Source organism: Dipodomys merriami, unplaced genomic scaffold (assembly GCF_024711535.1).
Source record: "Dipodomys merriami isolate MVZ:Mamm:240054 unplaced genomic scaffold, mDipMer1.0.p SCAF_427, whole genome shotgun sequence".
In the NCBI taxonomy this organism is placed as follows: Eukaryota; Metazoa; Chordata; class Mammalia; order Rodentia; family Heteromyidae; genus Dipodomys; species Dipodomys merriami.
The window spans coordinates 655793-670604 of record NW_027205904.1 but is presented as its reverse complement, the minus strand read 5'-3'; the positions used below and the strand labels follow the sequence as shown (position 1 = coordinate 670604).

Genomic DNA, 14812 nt, shown 5'->3' with positions numbered 1-14812 from the left:
TATTTGTTACTTTGCTAATAGTCATTGAGAATTTTAGCTAGAGCTTTTAGATTTGTTAAGCTACTTTAAGACAGTCTTGGGAAAGAATATTTGATGCAAAATAGGAAATGAAGTAATACTAAAATAACTCTAGAAAATTGATGCCTGAGACCGCACTACTCTCATGATTCCATACAACAGAGTAGATTTTGTTTCACTTGCCATTGGATATCATTATAATCCAAGGCTGTTTTATCACAATGTTCCTTTACAATATTCTGCAAAAAATGAAGTTTTGTCAGATAAATGGCATTCTCTTGAGTAAATATTGTTTGGGTTGAGTTGTTCGTCTTCTTTTAAGCACAGTTTCACCGGAAGCATATTTAATATTTTAGGCATCAGGTGATAGATTGTGTTCTTTCATACATAGTCCAAGTGGAGTTGTATATCTTCTCATATTTGTATGCAGAAAATAGGAAGAGCAAATTGTACCCCGTGGTATTCTTCCACTGGATCTTAGCACAGCTCTGAGCCTTGCTTTCTTAGTCTGAATTATGATAAAAGCATATTAAAAAAGGTCAAAATATAAGACTTTCCTAATTTCTAGGAAATGTTTTAACAACATGCAGATAGAAATTGTTTTCTAAAGCTGTATATTAAAAACATGCAAGGGCTGGGAAGGTGGCTCAGTGGTAGAGCGCTTGCCTTGCATGCATGAGGCCCTGGGTTCGATTCCTCAGCACCACATAAGCAAAAAGAAAAAAGCCGGAAGTGGCGCTGTGGCTCAAGGGGTAGAGCGCTAGCCTCGAGCTGAAGAGCTGAGGGACAGTGCCCAGGCCCAGAGTTCAGGCCCCACGACCAGTCCAAAAAAACCACAAAAAACAAAAAACAAAACATGCAAGAATATAGCAGTATTTAGAGATGGTTGAAAGGGTATACATCTTTCTGTTTCATCACCAAGAGACTAAGAAACTATATTATCTTTGTTCTCAGAAAAGAGTAGTTCCAAGAAAGCAGATGTCTGCTTCTCTTAAAATTCTATGAAGTGCCCAATTTTTACAAATTTGTTTTTAGAAACTACATATGTTTTCGTTCTTGATAAGTCCATACTTACTAATTTATTCTACATGAAAAAATTAAATAGTGCTTCTCAAGTTCTAATTTCTACCCAGGTGAATCAGCCTCACTGGCTTTCATGTCAGGTCATTCTCAGCAGACACTGATACCATTTTAGATAGATAAAGTCACTGGGAGGAGTGGAAGTACTTGAACTTCAAAATTTACAACTGGGCTTGAATTTCACATGCCTAAATTTATATCTTTGTGGCTTCATACAAAATAGTTAAACACTTTTTTCTAGTTTTCTCAACTGTAAAATTGAAGCAAGAGCCAGAATATTGGGTCATTAGAAAGATAAGTAAACACAAACAAAAAATAGTACCTAGAGCTCTTTTTAGATTATCTGTCATGTAAAAGTGCTAAAGATTAATTAAAATTAAATGATTTTTTTTTTTTTTTTTTTTTGTCGGTCGTGGGGCTTGAACTCTGGCCTGGGCGCTGTCCCTCAGCTCTTCAGCTCAAGGCGAGCGCTCTACCACTTGAGCTACAGCGCCACTTCCGGTTTTCTGGTGGTTTATTGGAGATAGGAGTTTCACGGTCTCTCCTGCCCGGGCTGGCTTTGAACCGCGATCCTCAGATCTCAGCCTCCTGAGTAGCTAGGATTACAGGCGTGAGCCACCAGCGCCCGGCTTAAATGATATTCTTAAGATGTGTCAGATGCTTATGTGACAGTTTTCTCGGTAGCTATAACAGTTCTTAAAGCTGTTCTCGGACTTCCTAATCCTTAGCTGAAATTCTTAGTTTTGTCAAGTTGATGTATTGTCCTTGAAAGTTGATTCTTTTCTTGACCAATCTTAAGAAAAACAATCATTTGAAATAAAGCAGAATCAATTTATAGGATAAAGAAAAACTCCACTTTTAAAAGACTGCGTTTACAAGTTCAGTATTTCTTTTTTAATTTAGAAATTGGCATTTGATTTCCAGGAAAATAAATGTTTGATGGATGTAGCAAATTTGCAACCACATCACAAGTGGAGAAAATAAAGTATCAATATGACTCATGCCTGATTTCTAAGAGAGTTGGAGGAAACTATTATGAATGCTTCCATTACCACTGTAAATACCCAGTTATGAAGCCATTTACACTATGATATTGGGCTGACAAATGAGAGCTCCTTTCATAGAAGCAGAAAGTAATCATTTCTAGAATGATGAGAAACTTCCACTTGAACAAATTAAAAATCTTGGCAAATTCAGAATATAAAATTCATGTGGATGATTCTCAACCTAAGAATTTATTTCCTAAACATAATAAATATCAATGTAAACCTATAGACATCAATGTATACACATAGTTAGGTTCTTCCTGAAACATTTTTGGAGGAATAAAAGAGATTATGTGTTAAAGTTAATTTGACCATTATTTTATTTGTTACTTCTCAGCTTAAATTTCATCTGCCCTACATTAATTTTTACAGAGTAAGCAAAAACAAAGGTTGCATTTGGAATTTGGAGACCATAAATTGGTAAATGCATAGTTCATTCCTTTGATGACTTATACTTAATTTCTGTCTGAACTCTACACACATTTGAATGTCCATGCTAAAGTGAAACTACATATCTACTTAGTCTTTTTATTATTGTTGTTCTTAAATATTTGTACAACAGAGTTACAGTTATATAAGTCAGGTTATGAGTATAGTGTTCCTTGGTCAATGTAACCCCTTCCTTAATTCTTACCCATTCTACTTAATCTTTTTTAACTGAAGTTTTTTGTGGTTTTATATATATATATATACATACACACATATGCATATGTATACATAAAACATAAAAATTCCCGTTTTAACCATTTTAAATGTGTCCTTTTGTGCAGTTTACATTACCATCCATCTCCAAAGTTTCTTTCACTGAAACTCATACACATTAAACATTACTCATGGAAACCATCATTTTACTCTTTTTTATGAATTTAACTTAGCACCTCATAGGAGTAGAATCATGCAATCCTTTTGTGACTGGCTTATCCCACTTAGGATTAATGTGGAAGGCGTAAGTAGAATGATTGAAGACTTGAAGCAAAATGGAGATCTTATCCTGAAGATAACTAAATCAAAAAAGGGATAAAGATGTGGCTTACCTGGTAGAGTGCTGCCTAGCAGGTACCAGGCTCTGAGTTCAAATCCCAGTACCTCCAAAAACAGCCACAAAATAACAGACAAAAAGATAAGTTTGCCGCATAATTTGAAAGCAAATAGCTAGTGTTTAAATATAGAAATAGAAACTTTTGGTCAACAAAGAGAAAACCATTTGTAGCTAAATATTGCTATTCAATTGACATTATTGATATTAACATTAAAGATAACTGTAGGGTTTTGTTTTTCTTTTTAAGTTAAGCCAGGTGCTCATGGCTCAGACCTGAATCCTAGCTACTCAGGATACTGAGATGTAAGGACTGAGGTTCAAAACCAGATTGGCAGGAAAATCCTTGAGACTCTTATCTCCAATTAATTCCCCAAAAAAGCCAGAAGTGGCCCTGTCATTAACCTTGAGGAAAAAAAACAACCACCACCACCACCACCACCATCAATGCTCAAGAACAGTGCCTAGGCCCTGAGTTCAAGCCCCAGGATTGGCACCAAAAACAACAACAACAAAAAATCCCTGACAGTGAATGTTTAGGTTTTATTTATGATTACTCTCTTAGTTTCCACAGTCTAGAATTACATAGTTGGTGACCTAAATGTTGAATGTTCTTAGGCCTGCCTTATTCTGATAATTATTCTAGTAATGTAAACAATCAAAATCACACATTGAGAAACTTTTCTGTTGGTATTGTTACCATTAAACACAAACTGCCAGCTCCTGTTTTGTGTATTCTCATTCTGTAATTTACATAGCAATACATTATTAAATTAAAACCAAACATTTCAGGGAGGGATTCTTTTTAGACAGATAGTATTTGTTTACTAAATCTGTAATACTCAGGTAAATATTTTAAGAAATGCTTACCCTATTGAATACTAGCCAAAATACCAGACACCTTCTGGTATGTTGGCAGATTGTTTGTATTATTTTTTAACAAGTGTTAGAATAATCCTATCTCTTCATTTGTTCATTGACTTCACTTGTTTGTTTAGGATGGGTTTTTAAATTGTTAACATTACCCAATGCTAAAATTTGCCACCTTTCATTTCCCATTTTATTTACATATTTGAAGGCCTTTTGCAATTTAATGTTTTTGATTTTTGTTGGCCTCCTAGTTAGTTTTTTTCCAAAAACTCCTTTTTTCATTCCTACCTTGTTGGTAATATTTTTTTTTCTTTTGGTGCCAGTCTTGGGGCTTGACACTGTCCCTGAACTTCTCTTGCTCAAGACTAGCACTCTACCACATGAGCCACAGTGCCATTTTTTTATTTTTTCTGTGTATGTGGTACTGAGGAATGGAACCCAGGGCTTCATGCATGCTAGGCAAGCATCTACCACTACACCACATTCCTAGCCTGTAATAATTTTTTTTTTTACTTATCTTTTTCACCTTCTCTGTATCTCCTGAAATTCATCCCCTCTGATAGGCTTTAATTTGTTTCTTACACCAAACTGTTAATTTCACAATTCTTTGTTATTGCTCTGTCCATAAGCCACCTTTGACTTGTTTTCTTCTGGAACAATAACTTTACGTACGTGTGTGTGTGTGTGTGTGTGTGTGTGTGTGTGTGTGTGTGTGTGTGTGTGTGTGTGTGTGTGTGTGTGTGTGTGTGTGTGTGTGTGTGTGTGTGTGTGTGTGTGTGTGTGTGTGTGTGTGTGTGTGTGTGTGTGTGTGTGTGTGTGTGTGTGTGTGTGTGTGTACACAATAACTTTGTGTGTGTGTGTGTTTTGCTGGTCCTGGCGATTCAACTTAGGGCCTGGGCTCTGTTCCTGAGCCTCTTTGTACTCAAGGTTAGCGCTCTACCACTTGAGTCACAGTGTCACTTCCAGCTTTTTCTGTTTATGTGGTACTGAAGACTCAAACCCAGGGCTTCATGTATGCTAGGCAAGCACTCTATCACTAAACCACATTTTCAATCCCACCTTCTATTTTTTTTAACATCATTTTTGTTCACTCGGTCTGTGGTTTCACAAAAACGATGCTTCCCAAGTATAAGCCATATCACTTGACTTAAAGCAGCATGCTCCTATTTCTAATGCTTATTTTCTTGTTAGTCCTATCTGCCAGAAGTAGTTTAGTTGACTCAACTAGCCTCTGTGCTCTCATACAGGTTCTTACAAGAATTGATGACAATAATACTGCAGAGATAATTCTTGAATAATTGTTACTTGGGATACACTTGTAGAAGGGCATGTCATTAGTGGTAAACAGGCCTGAGCAGAGCATATATCAAGTTTGTATTCTCATCAGAGTAAAATGATAAATCACTCACTCATTCAACAAATACTGAGTGCTTACAATGTTTATTCAGTATATTACAGCATGCCCCACATTGTTTCTGGGGATATAGCAGTAAATAAAGGTAAAAATCTTGTGCTCTTGGAATTGACTTTCTAATGCATGAAAACTGATAATGCATTTAATATATTTTGACATATATAGTGCTTCATATTTATGACTTACATCCAACATTAGGAAGCTTGTGTGTATATGTATGGGTTGGTAGGCCCTGGAGATTGAACTCAGGACCTGATATTGTCTCTGAGCTTTTGTGCTCAAGTCTGGTGCTCTACTACTTGACTTATAGCTCCACATCTGGCTTTTCTTGCTGGGTAATTGGAGATAAGAGTCTCTTGGGCTTTTCTGCTCGATCTTTCTTCAAACTGTGGTCCTTAGATCTCAACCTCCTTAGTAGCTAGGATTACAGATGTGAAACTTATCCAGGCCTGGTGGGAAGCTTCATTTTAAAAGCAGTTTTATAATTGGCATACAAAATTTCATCCATTCAAGTATAAAATTAAATGACTTTGTAAACTTACATTCTAGTGCCAATACAATTATGAACTTATTTTTCCATTTGTATATCCTCTTTGCTGAAGTATTTGTTCAAATTGTTTGTCTATTTGGTAAAACTAGTTTGTTTATTGAGATTTGAGAATTCTTTCTATATTTTGTGTGGTTTTAAAGAAAAACTAACTTTAAAAAATTCAAAGTAGCCCATTCTTTAAAAGTAAAAATCAGTTCATCAATAATATAGAAAATTTCTTCATATAAAGTTATTTTTAAGACAGATAAGCCTAAGCCATATTATTTAAGGAATACATACATAATAGTTAAAATATAAGGAGAGACTAGTAGGGTATGACTGAAGTATTATTCGTTTGACAGGTTTGCTTACGGTAAGAAATAAGAACAGAGAACAAAGATGTAGTATCCTAATAAGGTTCTTGGCAGTCATTGTTCTGAAGCATATCTAGAAGAATAGGTAATGATTAGAACCAAGTCCAGAGCAGAGTAACTGTTGGAGGGAGGGCAATGAAAGAGGTATGGTAATAGCCACAGTTACGATCCTTACCAGATTAAGTTAACTAGTATAATAGCCCTAGATTCATTCTCATCATCCCCCTACGTACTCTCATTTTCTTTCCTCTTGATATCCTTCCTTCTTTCCTTCCTCCCTCCAGCTAATAGGGTATATTGTCTGTACCTAAAAGAAATGTGAAACACCAGAGCAAGAATCAGTAGTAGAAAGGCAGGAAACGTTCTCATAATTTTTGATAGTGATAAACCTGAGGTGCGCTTGGAAAGTGCACTTTTACTTAAAAATTCCCCAGCTTTCTCCCCAGTAGGTGAACTGAGAACTAAAGTAAACTAAACCAGAAGTAGGATTTAGTAAGAAACTCCTGGTGCCCTTGGAATCATGGCCCTATGTGAAAGGACTGCTCCTGCTGTGTTTCCAGACAACCTGCACATAAATGTGTACTTTCTGTCTGTCTTCTTTCCTTTGCTGCAGCAGGATGACTCACATCCTAAAGGAGCTTGGTTGGCAGGGTAGCTGCTATCATTGCTGCCCTGTATGTATTGTCACCAGTGTGTGAAAGCGATCAATGGACAGATGCTATGCTGTAGTCAAGAGAAAAAGCTTTCTCCAGGGCTGCCTTTTACTGTGGAATGTTTCATTTCCCATCTGCTCTGAAAATGAGACATATAAATGATCTGGCTTTTGTGTTGATGCTGACAGGGGATCGTTACACTAAAGCAGGGTTTACTAGTCTCATTTATTAATATTTAAATTAGTAAGCATCAGTGAAGGCTGGATTCAGATTCTTCTTACCTTTGTGATTCATAACAATCCCATTTGCGGTGGGGAGTGAAGAAAAGCCTTTTATAGTAGTGATCATTGAAATTCAACTTTTTTTTTTTTTTTTTTGCCAGTCCTGGGGTTTGAACTCAGGACCTGGGCACTGTTCCTGTCCCTGAGTTTCTTTTGCTCAGTGCTAGCACTCTGTCATGTAAGCCACAGTACCACTTCCGGCTATTTCTGTTTACGTGGTACTGAGAAATTGAACCCAGGACTTCATGCATGCTAGGCAGGCACTCTACCACCAAGCCGCATTCCCAGTCCTTGTTTTTATTTTTATTTTTTGTCAGTACTGGGGCTTGAACTCAAGGCCTAGACACTGTCCCTGAGCTTCTTTTGTTCAAAGTTAGCACTCTACCACTTAAGCCACAGCACCACTTCTGGCTTTTGTCTGTGTATGTGGTACTGAGGAATCGAATCCAGAGCTTCATGCTTCTAGGCAACACTAAGCCACATTCCCAGCCTGTTTTTAATTTTTAAAAGTATCTTTTAAGTGGTTGTGCAGAGGTTTCAATCAACATACCAGTTTATGAGTATAGTACATCTTGATCAATGTCACCCATTCCAGTGTTCTCCCCTAAACATATTTTGAAATTAAATAGGCTACTGGACATTTAATGAAAAATATCAGGTTCAATCCCCCTATTGCCTATTCCTAGTCCACACTTATTTTTATAGCTCTTTTAGCTGGTTCATTCTTTCTCTCTCTCTCTCTCTCCTTTCTCTCTCTCTCCTTTCTCTCTCTCTCCTTTCTCTCTTTCTCTCTTTCTCTCTTTCTTGTCGGTCCTGGGGCCTGAACTCAGGGCCTGGGCGCTGTCCCTGAGCTCTTCAGCTCAAGGCTAGCTCTCTACCACTTTAGCTACAGCGCCACTTCCGGCCTTTTCTGCTTATGTGGTGCTGAGGAATCAAACCCAGGGCCTCATGCATTCAAGGAAAGCACTCTACCACTGAGCCATCTTTCCAGCCCTTAGCTAGTTCTTTAATATTTAATATTCCTAAATGATATTCTCTTAATAGGTATTTTTTCTAGTTCTGGCCACGTTTAATTATCTTTCTGTCTTTGAAGACAAGCATTAAACTCTGAATGTTCATGCCCTAAAATATATATTCTTCTCCTCCATCCATACTTGTATCAGCATTTTAAAAATGCATGCCTGTATAACTATTCTCACATGTACTTGCTTGCATTTCCTTTCATGTATAAGTTTTCTCATAATGAGTATTCCTCTTTTTCAATTTACCTTGTTTTCCTTGTTCTCTATGTCCCAACGCTGTGGCAAAAATAAAATCCTTTCAATATGTTCAAACATTCTAAAGTATTTTATCGGGTTAATTTTTTTCTAGTTATACCTGTATGGAGCTCTACCACCTCCTTTGTTAATATAGCTGAGAATGATTTAAAAATTTTTTTTTGTTATTTTGGTCAGTGATGGGGCTTGAACCCTGGGCTGGGCACTGTTCCTCAGTTTTTCAGCTCAAGGCAAATGCTCTACCACTTGAACCACAACACCACTTCCAGTTTTCTGTTGGTTTATTGGAGATAAGAGTCTACAGACATTCCTGCCTGGGCTGGCTTTGAACCATGAGCCTCAGATCTCAGCTTTCTGAATAGCTAAGATTACAGGCATGAGCCACTGGCACCCGGCTCTTTTTTGCTTCTCTCATAGGTCCCTTCCTCTCTTGGTTGGATCATTATTACCTTAATTTTTATTTATTTCCTTATTCTTTCTCTGTTCCTTCCTGCAGACAATATGTGATAGAAAATATTGCTAAGGGCTGGGAAGGTGGCTCAGTGGTAGAGCACGTGCCTTGCATACTCGAGGCCCTGGGTTCGATTCCTCAGCACCACCTAAGAAAAAAGCCGGAAGTGGTGCTGTGGCTCAAGTGGTAGAGAGCTAGCCTTCAGCTGAAGAGCTGAGGGACAGCACCCAGGCCCAGAGTTCAGGCCCCAGGACCGGACCCAAAAAAAAAAAAAAAAAAAGAAAATATTGCTAAGTATTTTGCATATTTTTAATGTATTTAGTTTACTTTTACCTTTGATTGGTAGTTTGACTGGACATAAAATTATTTGTTATAAGTAAGATACAGACTTTGGCCAAGTATGTTGATATACTCAAGAGGCTGGAGCAAAAGGATTGAGGGTTTGAGTCCAGGTCTGGGCTCAAATACAGTAGCAATACAATACAATAGCAAATTCTAGGCCAACCTGATACTGCCACAAATTAACCATCCAACTCACCCACCCACTCATACCAGAATTGCTTCGTAATTTTCCAGCTTCTGATGTTAAGATATTTCTGGCATGTCACTAGAATGTCATTCTGTTGTAAATCATATATAACTCATTTTCCATGAAAAAGTTTAGGATCACCTCTTTGTCATCAGTGTTCTAAATTTTTGCAAAGATGTGCATTAACTGTTTATTTTTTTTTTTCCTCATTGGCTAGCACTTTCAATCAGGACCAGTGAACAAAGTGCCTATTTGTGGCTTCCACATGTTGTTTGGGTTTTTGGTAGTATGCTTGTTGGTTCTAAGAGAGAACCTCCATTTCTTCATGTATTCCAAGAGGCACCAAACAGAAATAGCCTGACTAGTTAAGGGCTAAGAACTGACCTAGCTCAATGATGTCACATTCTTTTTTTGTTTTTGTTTTTGTTTTTGATTGGTGGTGGGGCTTGAACTCTGGGCCTGGGTGCTGTCCCTGCGCTCCTCAGCTCAAGGCGAGCGCTCTACTGCTTGAGCCATAGCACCACTTCTAGTTTTCTAGTGGTTTATTGGAGATAAGCGTCTCTGGATTTTCCTGCCCGGGCTGGCTTTGAACCGTGATCCTCAGATCTCAGCCTCCTGAGTTGCTAGAATAACAGGCATGAGCCACCGGTGCCCAGCTGATGTCACATTCTTTTGATCAGAACCATCTCAAGGTTTGTACAGATTGAAGTACATGGATAAATAAACTGTATTCCATGCTAAAGGACTGTCAATGTCATACTATTGGGAAAGAGCACTAGGAGCTGTTGTAGTCATCTTTGAAAAATAGAATTTGAATTTGTGAATTTCTAATTTTAAAAATGATTATAAGCTGGGTGCAGGTGGTTGATACCTATAATCCTAGCTACTTAGAGTGAAACTTGAAGATAATAGTTTGAGGCCAGCCCAGACAAGTCTGAGAGACTCTTATATGTGGTGCTTTAGTATCAGTACACTTGGCTATCAGTATACTTAGATAGAAAAAGCCAACAACCTTTTTTTATAATTAGTGTTTACAAATCTCAAAGCTACCCAGCAATTAAACTACCTTTCCCCTGTCAATTTAACTTACTGTTATCAGAGGGGGGAAACCATATTACATCTTTTCCTCAATTCTCAAACCTCAGAACACCCTTTCCCACTCCATTCACGACGTTGTTGATCTTGTTTTTTATTCTCTGAGAATGAAGCAGAGGAAAAAATTTAGTCCTTTCATCAAATCTTAGAACTCTGTGCCACTGCTCACATTCTATGACTTTCCCGTCCTGTGATAGTACAGTATCCATGAGTTCAAGCAACTTAAATAATCTAGAGATTATAATTATAAAGTATATAGGAGGATATAGATAGGTTATATGCAAATGTGATGCCTTTTTATGTAAATTGTAGCACATGCTAGGGTTTTGATATCTGTGAGGATGCTGGGGCAAGTCCTGTTCAAATAAGAAAAGAACAATTGTATCTCTAAGCCAAACCCTCTCCTTTTGTCCTAGGGGCTATCTCCTCCTTTCTACTGAAGAATTTAACACTCGGGATCATCAATTTTTCTCTCTTACTTGGTCATTTACTTCATCAGACAAATAAATAGTCTGAATTTAGCTTCATTAAAAAAAAATCCTCCCTTAAACACACAACCCCATTTTACTATACCCCTTTCTCAGCTTCCAGTTAACAGCTAATTCTTAAGAGTTATATGGGATCTTCTTTCTCTACTTCTTTCTCTCACATTCTCTCTCGAACTCCAACTATTTTATCAAAATTATTTTTGTAGAGTCATTGATGGCTGTTACAATACCAACTTTCTTGGGCAGTTCTCATTCTTTATTTAACCTGCATTTGACAAAGTCCTTCTTAAATTCTAATTTTCATTTGGCTTTCAGGACATATTTCCCTACTACTTTTCTTCTTACCTCACTGCTTACTCTTTCTTAGTTTCCTCTACTTAGCTACCCCTTACTTTCCTGACCTCTAAGTGTTGGAACCTAAGTCAGACTTACCACATTCAAAGTTGAACCTATTTTTCCTTTTTCAGACATGTTTCCCAGGCCATAAAAATGATCCTTGAATCCATACCTAATCTGCATCTAATCTGTCAGTAGATTCTGGTACGTCTATGTACAGAAACTCTGAGCCCCTAAACTGAACATGGTGGTGTACACCTGTCATCCAAGCATTCAGGAGACTGAGTGAGGAAGATTGCAAGTTTGAGGGTAGCCCTTAGTTACATGAGAACCCATCCTGCTTAGAGAAAAACAACCCTCTATTATCACCATCATTAGATCATTTTAGTAACTACTACATACGAGTTTTACTTATCCTGTAGTGCGTATTTATCTGTCTTCAAAAATAATCATTGGTTGGTTATTGGCCAAGATTTTTCCAAGAATTTTAATTATGCAAAATTAAACTTCTAACAGAAACAAAATCCTAGATATTCAAAAGTCAAGATTTTGCTTATGAGCAAATAGACTTTGGTTTAGCAATCTCTTCTGAAGCATCTGCTCTCAGGGCACTTAGATTTTTACTTGTAAGGTAATAACCACTATAATGTCTGTAATTATGTTCAGTATGATGTTTCTACTTAACTCTCGTAAAGGTGATACTTTTTATTAAACTGAGAAGACTAGAAATCTCTGGCTCTAGGGACATAGACTGTTTAGAAAGGCTAATTAAAAAGCTAGAATGAGGCCTAGAAACCAAGAAATTAGTCTTACTCCAGAGACTGGCTTTATTTTGAAACCTCAGTTACTTCAAAATAGGGCAGATGATTCACCCTCCCCTCTTTCAGCTTGGTTGCCGGGTGGTTGAAGTCTTTGCTCTTGAGAGCATTGTAGCTTCTGCTAGAGAAAACACTTTTGTCTCCTGTGTAAGGTATCATTCTGATTAAGCTTAGTAACTTTGATTTACTGTGAAATGAGAGGCAGCGATCATACTTTTGCATGATGCAGATCCATTCTGTTAATTTGTTAGATGTCATGATGTACAAATTTTAGATAGTAGGAACTTAAGAGTTTTAAGACTTTCTGTGGCTAAAGATGTTATAGATGTATTCTTGTGCTTAATTTTCCATAGACTAAGATTTTTAACTTAGCTCCTCTTTACATTGCCTTTATGGTTCAGGAAATGAACACTTTTCATAGTTTAACTATTTTTCTTTCTCTTTTCATTCTCTTTCCATATCCCTTATTATATTTCACTCAACAACAAAAATGCCCTTTCAGAAACACAAAGTAGATCTTTTCTACAAGCTACGTCATGTGATGAATGAACTTATTGACCTTCGAAGGCAGCTACTGTCTGGTCATTTGACTCAGGATCAGGTGCGGGAGGTTAAACGGCACATCACGGTGCGCCTGGACTGGGGTAATGAGTAAGTATAAATATTACTTGGGCATCTCTCAGTTTTACTTATGATAATGCAGTCCTCAGGGAATTTAAACTTGATCAATGCTTTGCTTTAATGATTAATAGATAATGGTAGATTCTCCCCTAAGGGTTTTATTTTTTTAGTTTGCTCTAGGTATAGAGGTTGGTTCTAGTTAGCAAAGGACATTCCTGTTTCTAGTCATAAACTATCTCAGCTTCTGTTTTCACTTCTAGAAAAAAGAATTAATGAATTGGGGCTGGGTGCTAATGAGTCATGCCTACAATCCTACTTATTTAGGACACTGAGATCCTAAGGACTTAGATTCAAAGCCAGTTGGAGCAGAAAACTTTTTACTAAACTCTAGCTCCAATTAACCAGCAAAAAAGCTGGATGGGAGGCATGGCTTCAGTGGTAGCATACCAGCTTTGAGCAGAAAAGGCCAAGGTGCAAACCCAGTGCAAGGCTCTGGGCATAGAGGAAATGACCTATCCCCAGAGAGTAGAAATTTGTAAAGAACTTTAAAAAATTAAACAGAATCCTCAAATATCCACAAAGAGAATCTAGAACGGTCCACTTTGAGAATAAGATTCTAAGATAAAGAAAGAATATGACTTCCAAAATGAAGCATTCAGAATAAGAAGATAAATTTTATGTAATCAGATGCAAATAAAACAAAAAGGTGAGAAATAATTGAGCAAGTTTAATATAAAGGTTGACAAAGCAAGATTCTGCATCAAATATTGTAACTTCCATTATAAAGAACAAAGTCAATAAAGAGAAAAAAAAATCTCACCCCCCACCCCTCTTCCCATCCTGAGGCTTGAAGTTGGCCTGAGCTGCTCTGTCCCTGTGCTGCTTTTGCTCAAAGCGAGCGCTCTTGAGCCACAGTGTCATCTCTGGCTTTTCCTGAATAGTTTATTGGAGATAAGAGTATTCATGGACTTCCCCACCCAGGAACTGCAATCCTCAGATCTAAGCCTCCTGAGTAACTAGAATTAGAGGCATGAGCCACTAGTCCCTGGCTAAAGAGAAAATTTTGTAAAAATAAGGAGAATTTCCTAGAACCAGAAAATATAGGAGCAAAAGAGCCCAACATACATTTAATGAATGGAGGAAGAAACAAAACCAAAACTTCCACAAAGAGGCACATTAACATATTCTGGGGATGAATCTTTAACGATGGCTCCTTTCTATTTTTTTTTTTTGGGGGGGGGTCCGGTCGTGGGGCCTGAACTCTGGGCCTGGGTGCTGTCCTTCAGCTCTTCAGCTCAAGGCTAGTGCTCTACCACTTGAGCCACAGTGCCACTTCCGGCTTTTTTCTTTTTGCTAATGTGGTGCTGAGGAATTGAACCCAGGGCCTCTTGCATGGAAGGCAAGCGCTCTACCACTGAGCCAACTTCCCAGCCCGCTCCTTTCTATTTTTATAGGGACTTGAGGTTCTCTTGAAAAGTGGAAGACTGTTTCAGGAAAAAGGAAAGAAACATGGGCTATTACAAGTCTGAATGGATCTGGTCCATAGTCATTAGTAGAAATCAGAAAAAAATGCAACCCTAAATTTTTAGTTTGTAAACTTTTTGACTAGAAGCTTCTAATCCTTGCTATTTTTGTTTAATTATATCCTTTCTTGATTCTGAACAGATTTGCTTGGTATAGGCTACAGCGTACTTGTATACTAATGACTTTGAGTAGTAAAAATTACTACTGATTCTGCTTTCTTCTTAGCCCCAAACACTACTATGTTATAGAAAAAGGCTGAATATTTCCCCACTTACGTGTGACTTATCACCATTGAGTTATTCCAATAATTCAAGAATAAATATTTATTAGAGCCTACAACATGTACTGGGATCATTCTGGGCTTAGAAAAAT

The 14812-nt window shown here is 37.5% G+C and overlaps 1 protein-coding gene across 8 annotated transcripts in view; it reads left to right on the top strand.

The window, feature by feature from the left end:
* The window catches only part of LOC138807677 (dedicator of cytokinesis protein 3-like), a 187051-nt gene that overhangs the window by 59937 nt on the left and 112302 nt on the right, over window positions 1-14812 (top strand). For all 8 annotated transcript variants that reach the window (XM_069993454.1, XM_069993455.1, XM_069993453.1 and 5 more), the window contains exon 6: window positions 12798-12946. In XM_069993454.1, coding sequence (XP_069849555.1) covers window positions 12798-12946 — 149 coding nt within the window. The remainder of the gene's footprint in view (window positions 1-12797; window positions 12947-14812) is intronic.